General features: G+C 46.3%; 1 protein-coding gene across 1 annotated transcript in view; it reads right to left on the bottom strand.

Annotated features, from left to right (window-relative positions):
- The window catches only part of CHAT (choline O-acetyltransferase), a 63,990-nt gene that overhangs the window by 40,827 nt on the left and 10,830 nt on the right, over positions 1-12,333 (bottom strand). The window contains 3 exon segments of the mRNA XM_060241050.1: positions 2,070-2,250; positions 5,483-5,536; positions 11,096-11,214. Coding sequence (XP_060097033.1) covers positions 2,070-2,250; positions 5,483-5,536; positions 11,096-11,214 — 354 coding nt within the window.

Below are 12,333 nucleotides of genomic sequence, written 5' to 3'. Positions count from 1 at the left end.
GTATGCAATGTTCTAAAGTTCCAGTCATTATAGGGTTAACACTGTGCCTGATTCCCTATTGTCTGCATGACCTGGGAAGAAAATAATGACTGCTGTCAATCAAGATCTAGAAGTGGGAAAACCTGTTTGGTTGGTTGGTCAGTTAGTCAGGTGACTTCCTTTGTTCAGGCAGAGAGGTCCAGAAGAAGGAAGAAGTAGCCTCCATTAAGCACATGAACTTCTAGTGCAGGGGTGGCCAACGGTAGCTCTCCAGATGTTTTTTTGCCTACAACTCCCATCAGCCCCAGCCATTGGCCATGCTGGCTGGGGCTGATGGGAGTTGTAGGCCAAAAAACATCTGGAGAGCTACCGTTGGCCACCCCTGTTCTAGTGTAAGCATGTAGTTCTTTAGTGTTTGTTATTTTCACCTCCCAGTACCCTTTCCCTGTAGAAATAAATATGTTTTTTGCTTTTTCATGTTAAATGCCTCTCAATGATGATTTGATCCAGTGATCCATCGCGCTGTTTGAGATAAAGAAATAGAATTTCAAACAGAATTGCCGAACAGTCACAAACTTGATCCTGGCTCCACCCAAGGCCGGATTAACAATTAGGCCCGGTAGGCACTGGCCTATAGGCCCCCATGCCTTTAGGGGCCCTGGGCCAGCTTCTCCCGCCCCTGGTTTCCCCCCTGCTTGCAGCCCTCCCAGCCTGCACACGCAGCCAGCAACTGAGCCGCTCTTTGCCCAGTGTCAGCTTGTGTTCATTGTAGTAAACTCTGTTATTCTGAAATGTTTATTTACTGCCAACTAACCCTGTAAATCTTTGCTTTACTAATACCAGTGCCATTGTAGAATGTAGGGGGGAAGGAAGGAGGGTGATTTAGGTGCCAGAGGCCAGCAAGGTCTTTGAAGTGCAAAACATCCAGCTGCTTCTCAGGCGCCTGCTGGTGCCGGGCAAGAACACCATCAGGGGGAAGACACAGCCTGCCTAGGCTGGAGATAAGGAGTGTGTGAAATGGTTACTTTATTATGAGAAGTGATTTAAATCCCCTAGTCTTTGATGTATGCCCATAAATGCCAATGCTTTTGCCTTACGTGTTATCAGTTTCAATGAACCTGTGTAGAGAGTAGCATTGTTGTAATCAATAAATGGAAACTTAGTTTTGGAAAAGAAACAAGTCTACTCATTCTTGAAACTCCAATGAACCCTTTGCCGGCACCCAGCTTGCCTGGTGCGGGTGCTGCTGGTGTCGTCGCTAAATTTGCCTCTCTCTGCCTCTCCCCCGCAGCTTTGTCAAAGGGGCTTTTGAGAAGGAATACTGTGTGCAATTCTGGTCACCGCACCTCAAAAAGGATATTATAGCATTGGAAAAAGTGCAGAAAAGGGCAACTAGAATGATCAAAGGGTTGAAAAACTTTCCCTGTGAAGAAAGGTAAAAACGCTCGGGGCTCTTTAGCTTGGAGGAACGTCGACCGTGGGGTGACATGACAGAGGTTTACAAGATTATGCATGGGATGGCGAGGGTAGAGAGAGAAGTACTTTTCTCCCTTTCTCACAATACAAGAACTTGTGGGCATTCAATGAAATTGCTGAGCAGTCTGGTTAAAATGGATAAAAGGAAGTACTTCTTCACCCGAAGGGTGATTAACATGTGGAATTCACTGCCACAGGTCATGGTGGTGGCTACAAGCATGGCCAGCTTCAAGAGGGGATTGGATAAAAATATGGAGCAGAGGTCCATCAGTGGCTATTAGCCACAGTGTGTATATATATATATATGTGTGTGTGTGTATATGAATATGCACCTTGGGTGGAGCCAGGATCAAGGTTGTGACTGTTCGGGAATTCTGTTTGAAATTCTATTTGGGGCTCCATCCCCAAAGTCCCCAGATATTTCATGAATTGGACTTGGCAACCCTATCCTTTTCACTTCTTTGTTATGAATTAGCGTTCCCCTCCCCTCCCCCCTCCCCGCAGTTCTACCACCTTCATCGCGAAGACCTGTTTGACCGATTGAAGAGCAATGCCGATTATAATTTTGGCACGACTGTGCAGAAAGATGGAGCGAAATTCTCCTCTCCGCCCACCTGATTGTTACAAGCGACAATAATGTGCTCCGGCTCTGGCATGATATTGTTTTTCTGGGCCACGAGGGTATCTTTGGTGTGTCCTGGAAGACGATAGGAAGAAAAGAGCCCATAGTATTGCTTCATACAGAGAGGGTGACCAGACAGTTGTCCACGCGCAAAATCAACAGGTACAGCATGGCTGGAGAAACAGAAGAAGAGAGACACAGCGAGAGAGAGAGAGAGAGAGGTAGACAGAAGGAAAAAGGAATCTAATCTGTCCTTTGTTCTATTGACAATTGGGTTAGATACGACACAAATAGAATCATACTACAATAAGATTACGGGAGAAGGAAATAGATGGATTACCAGACCCAGACTGCAATACAGGATTCTTGACATGCCTATATAACTTCATTATGCAGTTCTATTTGCATTCAGTGGAGGGGTGTCAAAAAGGCAAACGGCAGTGCATGCAAAACAAAGGCTGACGCATACATTCCAGCCCCCTTATCCATCAACGCCTCAGTAAGTATTTACACTGACATGTGCTGAAAGGGAGAACGGGAAGGGTCAGGCGATACGGGGACAGTGAGGGTTTGGCTTTGCATCCTAGGTTTGAAGTGTCTTACGGAGATGGGAGGCAAAACTTGATATCCAATACAATGTATAGTAGGGCAATTCTAAAAAGGATACCAAAGGATTAACATGGGGTATTCATCTTGTGTTAACACATTGGCCTGAATCTGGAGCATTTTGCAAGCAATACAGTCATGTTAGCAGACCTACAAATAGAGCTGACAGTTACGGAGAAATTAAGCTTCCTTTGTGGATACTTTCTCACAGACTTGGGTACCTTGTTTGCAATGGGATCTGACTTTTGTGCTCCCTTAAATATAATCTATTTAGTGGAGAAGATTAATAACATGATGATCCCATAGGTTAGATCAGGGGTGGCCAAACTTTCTTCACATAAGAGCCACATAGAATAAATGTCAGATGTTTGAGAGCCACAAGACTTGAACATCAGCTGTTTGAGAGATGCAAAACAGGAGGGAGGGAGGGAGGGAAGAAGGAATAAAGGCAGGAAGGAAGATGGGGTGGGAAGAAGGAGGAGGGAGAGGTGGAAAGAAAGCAACTTTAACTTTAAACGCATTCTCCAAGCTGCTGGCTGGCTTGGCTTGGAGAAGTGATTGAAAGAGAGAAATGCCTTCTCCAAGCCAGCCAATGCGGCAGTGGGAGCTTCCGAGAGCCACACAATATGTGTGAAAGAGCCGCAGTTTGGCCACCCCTGGGTTAGACCGACCAAGGTCCATTCCCAAAAGGCAGTCTAGATGGCTATGTAAAGATATGGAATAACGAACCAGTGGCATGAATGTCGAGGTTTGGAAAGCGCAAATTGGGTTTGCAGACTGAAGGCAGAATGTGGCAAGGCAACTGTGAAGCCCTGTGTTTTTCCACAAAGATAGTTCTCAGGGCCTCCATAAGAGAACATAAGAACATAAGAGAAGCCATGTTGGATCAGGCCAATGGCCCATCCAGTCCAACACTCTGTGTCACATAAGAACATAAGAGAAGCCATGTTGGATCAGGCCACTGGCCACTCCAGTCCAACACTCTGTGTCACATAAGAACATAAGAGAAGCCATGTTGGGTCAGGCCAACGGCCCATCCAGTCCAACACTCTGTGTTACACAGTGGCAAAAAATTTTATACATACACACACACTGTGGCTAATAGCCACTGATGGACCTCACTGATGGACCTCTCTCCAGCCCAACTTCCCAAGGGTTCGTGAGTAGTAGCAGTTGTTAATTAAAATTGGGCTACATTACTAGGGTTGCCAGCCTCCAGGTGGGGCCTGGAGATCTCCCGCTTTTCCAACTGATCTCCAGCTGGCAGAGATCAGCTCCCCTGGCGGAAATGGCTGCTTGGAAGGGTGGGCTCTGTGGCATTGCCCCATGCTGAGGCCCCGCCCCTCCCCAAACCCCGCCCTCTCCCGGATCCACCCCCAAAGTCTCCTGGTATTTTCCAGCACAGACCGGGCAACCCTAGCTACGAAGCATAAAGAATTCTGTCAACAGGACTATTTTCTTTGTGATAGGAGTGATAAGCAGGGTGGTGAAGTCCACCTATCTAGTCAGCTAGGGAGGGAAAAAAAATAATCAGCAGTGCAGCACGCCGCTAGTATACAGATATTTCTTCAGGATGGGAAAGGTATTTCAGATTTCACACGCAACTGGGTAACGCCACGCACAATGGTCAGGTGGATCTGAATCAGCCATGTTTGGCACATGCACTGTTGCACAGGAGGTGCGCGTAGGTGTGTGCAGGAGCGGCGCAAGAGTGCATAGTGCCCTAGGCGAATGTAAGCTACAGGAGGACTGGCTACATCAGGGGGGTGTAACCTAATATGCAAAGGAGTTCGTGCTACCGAAAAAGCCCTGGTCATACAACACATACTGGAGCTATTTTGGATTGGGGGAAATGGAGCAGCGGGAAGGCAAAGGCTTCCTCCACTCATGCTGTGGTCTCGGTCAGAACTGGGCCCCTGCAGCACTTCTCAATTGAGTCCCCACAGGAACCCACAGCTGTTGTATGGCTGTTAAATCCCCGTGTCAATCACACGGCAGATGCAATGTGTAGTTTGGGCCTATGAAACCCTTGGAGCTGCAATTCTCTGAGAGAGCGAGGACTGATGGTTGACTTCTAAAAAGAAGAGATGGCAAGTTCCGAACTGCCTACTGTCTAGAGCAGGGGTGGCCAAACCGTGGCTTGGGAGCCACATGTGACTCTTTCACACATATCGTGTGGCTCTCCAAGCCCCCACTGCCCAGTCAGCTGGCTTGGAGAAGGCATTTGTCTCTTTCAGTCACTTCTGCAAGTCAAGCCAGCTGGCAGCTTGGATAATGCATTGAAAGTTAAAGTTGCTTTCTTTCCACCTCTTCCTCCCCCATCTATTTGCCTTCCTTTCTCCCTCCCTTCCTTCATGTCTTGTGGCTCTCAAACATCTGATGGTCATGTCTTGTGGCTCTTAAACATCTGATGTTTATTCTATGTGGTTCTTATGTTGAGCAAGTTTGACCACCCCGGTATAGAGTTATTCTTATTTATTTTAATGACATTTAAGCATACGGCGAGTCTTATGAGCTTAACAAACAGAGCTGCTCTTTATTAATTTCTCACATGCTTCCAAGACTGAAGCCAGTCATTGAAAGTGATCCACGCAACATCCTTGTTGAAGAAATTCGGGACTTGAGCTTTACTGAGATCTTTCCCCGAATTACTCAACACAGCCAACGACAAAGTAGTTCAAAACTGGTTTCCTTCTGTAGTGTAAATGTGGCCTTAAATGGCTTCTGAAACAATCTGGCAGGCTTTATGCTCCGATTGAAATGCAGATTCGTGCTAGTCGCAAGAAACAAATCGCTTACGTGTCCAACAGAGCTTTGTAATCAAGGACTCCGGAAATGAGGTTGGCGGCAAACCTGTAAATCCAAAATAGACATTGTATGAATCGCTTCCCATGAAGTTGCATTGGGTTGTTTTCACACTATACATTCATGGTGCTCTAGTATTATTAATAATGATAGTATTGTTATTAATAATGATACAGGGCTTTTTTTTTTTACCAGCTAGCAGCTCACACTATGTTATCAAGCAACCAAGCACAATTTAAGCTACATACTAGGTTTATTGTAGATCTTAAACAGGCATAACAACAGTTGCATTATGCAGGAAGGCAGCCTATGTAGTGCTGGAAAGTGCCGCCAAGTCATAACCAGAGCTTTTTTTTGTAGGAGGAACTCCTTTGCTTATTAGGCCACATACCCCTGATGTAGCCAATCCTCCAAGAGCTTACAGTAGGCCCTGTACGAAGAGCTACTTAAGAGGGGTGTGGCCTAATATGCAAAGCAGTAGTTCCTGCTACAAAAAAGCCCTGGCAACCAAAGGGAATTCACGTGGTCCTCCCCTGTCCTCCCCAGGCATGGCTCAGATATTGAAGGCTCTTCCAGTTCCCAACAAGCCATAGTTGGGCATGCCATCTAAGCGGCAGGAAATGAAAAACCGTGGTTTGTTTTCCTCACAATACTTGCCCTCCCATTTTTGAAGTGAGCTCCTATATGCTAAGACAGTTTCCTCACCCTCGCTGCGGAGATGCAAACCATCGCTTCCTAGAAAACAGGGACCACAATGGAGCTATTCACCTAACGAGAGGCAGTAGGCAACCATTTCAGTGTTTAAAATAGGCTGGTTTTTTTTTTAAGTAGTCGCTGGACACCATCTGTGGGAAACAGAGTAATTCTGATCATCGTTCAGATGCTAGCTTTTTAAAAAAAAAACTCGCAAGGACATAGACTGAACTTAATAGTCAAGGAATGTTACTGGTCATAGCCAGCTTCAAGAGGGGATTGGATACATAAATGGAGCAGAGGTCCATCAGTGGCTATTAGCCACAGTGTATTGATGGAACTCTCTGTCTGGGGCAGTGATGCTCTGTATTCTTGGTGCTTGGGGGGAGGCAACAGTGGGAGGGCTTCTAGTGTCCTGACCCCACTGGTGGGCCTCCTGATGGCAACTGGGATTTTTGGCCACTGTGTTGGACTGAATGGGATCACTGTTGCTACTCCATGTTGGATCACTCCTGCTACTCCATGTTGGAGTCAGCCTAGAGTATACTAGTGCCAGGAGGCAACATTAGGGGAAGGCCTCAGCCTCTGTGCCCTGTTGTTGATCCACTGGTTGGCCACTGTGTGAGACAGGATGATGGACTAATGGACTGCTGGTCTGATCTAGCAAGGTTCTTCTGAGGTTCTTCTCAGGGTAAGGCCTTGGCCTCTTTGCCCTGTTGTTTGCCCTCCAGAGGAACTGGTTGGCCACTGTGTGAGACAGGATGCTGGACTAGATGGACTATTGGTCTGATCCAGCAGGGCTCTTCTTATGCTCTTAGGGACAGGCCTGCACTATGATTTATTAAAATATTTAAAGACTGTTGGAAATGAAATGTCTTTTTTTCAGTAGCCCTCCAAACCAGCTCTGACATTCAGTATTTGCCTGGGCACTGTCTACATGGTGTGGGGCTTGGAACTCGGGACTTCTCCTCCTCGAGGTCTATATCTATCCCCTCTTCCCACTCATCAGTACCAGTGGGGCTTGAAACTGAGTATGGAAATCCACTTCCCTTTGGGATCCAAACATTTAGCTTCACAGCAGGTGATGAGCTGGGCTTTGCCACAGTGCAGTGAGGCGTAACTATAGCAAAACAGAAGCTATTCTCTTGAGGCACCGTCTCCCTAAAGATAGTTTGTTGGGTGAAGAAGGAGGGCGTAAGCCACAGAGGAGACTTCACAAACAATCCATCTTTTAGCAAATGTTTATATTTCGTGTCATAGAAGACAGCACATGTGCTGAATGTATCTTCCTTGGCAAAGCATGGCCTTTATTTGTTTGTTTCCATTTATATCCTGGCCCCACTGCCGAAGCGGTGAACACGGCCAATAGGCAAGCAAAAAGATTAAAAACAATTAAGCAATCATTGCAACAACTAGAAGTGCTATAATAGTGATGGTGGTACTCACAATGAAATTCGGCCCTCAGACCTGATGTGTATCTGGAGGCTGTGAATGCCATGATGAAGGTAATTGTAGTATCACCGGGTTTTTTTTTTTGGTAGCAGGAACTCCTTTGCATATTAGGCCACACCCTTCTGATGTAGCCAATCCCCCAAGAGCTTACAGGGCTCTTAGTACAGGGCCACTGTAAGCTCTTGGAGGACTAGCTACATCAGGGGTGTGTACTACAATTATCTTCATTGTAGTATTCACAGCCTCCAGATACACATCAGGTCTGAGGGCCGAATTTCAGGGTGACCAGATTGATTTGTACTAGGTTTAACAATCAAAGGCTTGGTGGAAGAGAGCCATCTTACAGGCCCTGTGGAATTGTAAGAGATCCCATAGGGCCCTAACGTCCTCAGGGAGCTCATTCCACCAGTGCAGGATTGCAAATGAGAAGGCCCTTGCTCAAATTGAAGCCAGCCTGGCCTCTCTGGGACCGGGGATTGAAAGGAGAGTTTGAGACCTGGACCATAGCACTCTCTGGGGCACATATGGGGAAAGGTGGCCCCATAGGTATGCAGGTCCTGGCCTCTAGTTTCCACATGATGAGGTGTAGAATGTCCCTGTTGCATCTAAATGCAATCCAGTTCAACTGAAGGTGTCGCTTATAAGATTCTGTTACACTCAAGGAGGAAAAATTCAAGGAAGTGCCTTAATATCACCTGAGTCAATCTCTCCCCCCCCCTCTATTATTGTAGAAGAACATAAGAAGAGCTCTGCTGGATCAGACCACTGGTCCAACTAGTCTAGAACTCTGTCTAATACAGGTCCAGCGGACTAAGTCTGCATCTGTCCCTCCTTCCCACCTGTCAATAACCTATTTTGTGTGAAAATTATTAACATGTATTCTGCTTTCACACACTTTTCTCAAATGGGTCAGTAGAACTGTCTCAACTCCATCCCAGATTTGGTATCACTCTGTTGCTACTGAACATAAGAGAAGCCATGTTGGATCAGGCCAAAGGCCCATCCAGTCCAACACTCTGTGTCACACATTGGCCAAAAAACCCAGGTGCCATCAGAAGGTCCATCAATGGGGCCAGGACACTAGAAGTCCTCACACTTGCCCCTCCCAAGCACCAAGAATATAAGAACATAAGAGAAGCCATGTTGGATCAGGTCAATGGCCCATCCAGGGATCAGGCCAATGGATGATCATTCCTTCTATCTAGTCGATTTGGAGGTGCTATCATTAACAAGATCAGTTTTCATTTTAGGTATTCAGACTGAGATACATACTTCAGAAAGCCCAGGTGAACAGCTAAAGAATTCCTTAAAAGTGCATAGCCTGAGGCTCCCAGGATCAATTTAAGTTCTCTTCCCCTGTCAACTTGCCCCCAAATGTTTGGACCAGGCCTCATTTTGCACATGAACTCACAGGAGGGGAGCTCCAGAACCTCTAAATTTTTTATTGTGCTCTTCCTTTCTTACACCCCCTCCAATTGCCTCCGGGCTCCATAGTTCAAACCACTTGCGAGAATTTTGCTGAACTTTAAAATCCGACAAAAAATGGGAAAACAACCGAAACACCTAAAGCAGACGAATGGAAATCTTCATCATGCCACTGTGGCCACGTAGGAGAAGGTAATTTTAAAAGTATGATGGCGGTAAGGTTTTATTATGGCAATTCTAACTCAAGGAGCATTTTAAGGTAGATGCCGAGCTGATATAATGTAGTACACCTTCCAGTGATGTCAGGGGCGTATGGCAGATGCAAATGAGTTATGCAAATGAGTTGTGCTAATGAGCTCCAGCATCTCTTTGTCTATGAAATGACCCCTGGTTTGGACACATTCACAAGCAATGGCATGATTCCGTTGATTGCTGATAGGTCACTGTGCTCAACTGAAGATGCTGGTTTTGACCTTGAAAGCCCTTCATGGCCTACAGCTCAGACATCTGAAGTACTCTCCTGTCCAGTGTTCCCTCTAAGCTGCAGAGTCTTGTGAGCAAAAAATTGTACTTTGTGACAAAAGTTGTGACTGTGAGCTACTGGCATTAAAGTTGTGAGCGATTGCATAAATTAGTTTGCTCTGGGGTCATCCTTCCTGAGCTAAGGCAAGAATGTGTGAGCTGGAGGCTCAAAAAATCTGTGAGCTAGCTCACGCTAACTCAGCTTAGAGGGAGCACTGCTCCTGTCCCACACAAACCCAGATCCGCCCTGGCCTCTCCAGAGACTTCTGGCCCCCAAGCCCCTAGGTGAGGGTGGTCCTTTGGTTCTGTCTTTATGTGGCTACCACACCCACTAATATTGTTTCATTTCCTTGCCTAATGATTTGGGAAAACCATTTCTTCCCTTGCCTTACATTACCACCTGGCCACAACACAAGAAGAAAAAGAAGAAGGAGAAGGAGAAGGAGAAGGAGAAGGAGAAGGAGAAGGAGAAGGAGAAGAAGAAGAAGAAGAAGAAGAAGAAGAAGAAGAAGAAGAAGAAGAAGAAGAAGAAGAAGAAGAAGAAGAAGAAGAAGAAGAAGAAGAAGAAGAAGAAGAAGAAGACGACAACGACGACATTGGATTTATATTCCGCCCTCCACTCAAGAGTCTCGGAGCTTTTTCACACAGCCTATGTATTCCAGTATGGAAGCTGGTCAGTTACTAAACAGTTTCTGCTGGCATTTCAGACAGACCCAACTCAGTAACTGGCTGCTACCGGAATACTGTCACCTTTTCACACAGTCCCGCGGCTGTCCTGGTAATGAGGCATGCCTGAGTCGTTACTAACAAAGAGCAGCTTCTTCCAGTTTTCAGCCCCTCCTTCCGGGTTGAAATTGGTATGGAGCGCTGTGTGAAATGTCCAGTATCTAATCCGGGAGCAGTTTTTGCGCCCTTTTTCGCCTGCCGGCGCGCGATCTCCGGCATTTTTTTTTTGGAACATCAGTTTAAGAGCACTATAGCGCTCTTAAACTGATGCCCCTCCCCCCCAAAAGCCGGAGATCGTGCGCTGGTGGGCAAAAAAGGGCGCAAAAACATCTGGTGCTGGTGGAAGCAAGATAAAAGTGGAACAATGTGAAATGGCTCGCTTCAATCATGGAACCCTACCAGAAAAAAAACCACGTTTCTGAAAACTCCCATCCCTGTCTCGGATTACTGCAAGGCAGCACAATACTGATTCCCTTCCGGTTTCCACTGGTAAGTGTGAAAAGCGCCTCAGAGTGGCTCACAATCTCCTTTATCTCCCTCCCCCACAACAGACACCCTGTGAGGTGGGTGGGGCTGAGAGGACTCTCACAGCAGCTGCCCTTTCAAGGACAACCTCTGCCAGAGCTATGGCTGACCCAAGGCCATGCTAGCAGGTGCAAGTGGAGGAATGGGGAATCAAACCCAGTTCTCCCAGATAAGAGTCCGCACACTTGACCACTACACCAAACTGGCTCTCCCACAACATGGATGGCTCCGGGCTCATCAGCGTGTGCCCCGCAGATACCTTACCTCAGTTGGTCGTTTGCGTCTTGGAAATGCTGGTGAGCAAAGATGATGACCGGGCTGGAATTGACCGGGAGAGCCAATCGGTTGTTGAGGTACATGTCGTCCAGCCAGTAGTCTAAAACCTACGAAGACAAGGTCATGGATGACCACATAGCCAGACGATTTAAGATACGCCTGTGCTTGCCTTTGGCATGCATTAACAGTTTGGAATTTAGGCATCTGCTAAAAATAAAACTCCTTTGAGATTGGTTGGAACAGACGCAGAGAACAAAAGTCCCCCCGCCTCCAATTCCCGAGAGTCAGAAAGGGTGAAAACTTCATTCAGGCAAGAGCCCAGTTCTAAATTAGAATCTTTCTGGATGACATCATCTGTTCGCGGCTTCACTCCTAACAGCCAGAGAGCCTTTCGAAGGTGGAGAAGAAAAGCCTTCACAATTCTGTCGTACGTTATTACGAATCTTGTTCGCCTCTGTTGGTTCGACAATAATATTCTGCATTTAGGAGATTTTTAAAAGGAAAAGCAACCCTGCCAGGTTTTAAAAGACAAGCACCAATGGGTACAGAGGCCAACGAAGGGGATTTAAAAAAAAAAAATTATCTGAATTGGGATGTATATGCCTAAAGTTTTCCAAAATGGCTGCTGCATGATGGATATTCACCAAAATTTGTGAGGTTCCAATAGAAATAAACAAGAAAGAACAAAAAAAAAACCCTTTAGTTGGGGGTGGGTGAGTTTTCAGTCTTTTTTTTGTTATTTCCAAGGCTTTTTTAGTAGCAGGAACTCCTTTGCATATTAGGCCACGCACCCCTGATGTAGCCAATCCTCCTGGAGCTTACAGTAGCTTTGTACTAAGAGCCCTGTAAAGTCTTGGAGGATTGGCTACATCAGGGGGCATGGCCTAATATGCAAAGGAGTTCCTACTACCACCAAAGCCCTGCTTATTTCTATTCATTTTAATTAGAACTGCTGGTAAAAACAAAACAAAACATTATGTAGCCCTAAACCACGATGAACTACAATTATACTCTCCAAACAGCATTTAGGTATACACTGGTGGTGATGGTGGTGGTGGTGTGTGTGTGTGTGGGTGTGTGGAGATGAGAACTGTGCACTCTGATCCAGTGAGGGAGATTCATGAACACAGCTGAGGTGGTTGCACATCTGCATTGGTTTGGGCATTCAATGCGTGCTCATCTTCGTGCACCGATTCCATGCAACTAACTGCTTTCTTCACCAGAGT

Source organism: Heteronotia binoei, chromosome 6 (assembly GCF_032191835.1).
Source record: "Heteronotia binoei isolate CCM8104 ecotype False Entrance Well chromosome 6, APGP_CSIRO_Hbin_v1, whole genome shotgun sequence".
NCBI classification, from domain to species: domain Eukaryota; kingdom Metazoa; phylum Chordata; class Lepidosauria; order Squamata; family Gekkonidae; genus Heteronotia; species Heteronotia binoei.
The sequence above is the reverse complement of the archived record's forward strand: the minus strand, read 5'-3'. Positions and strand labels throughout refer to the sequence as shown.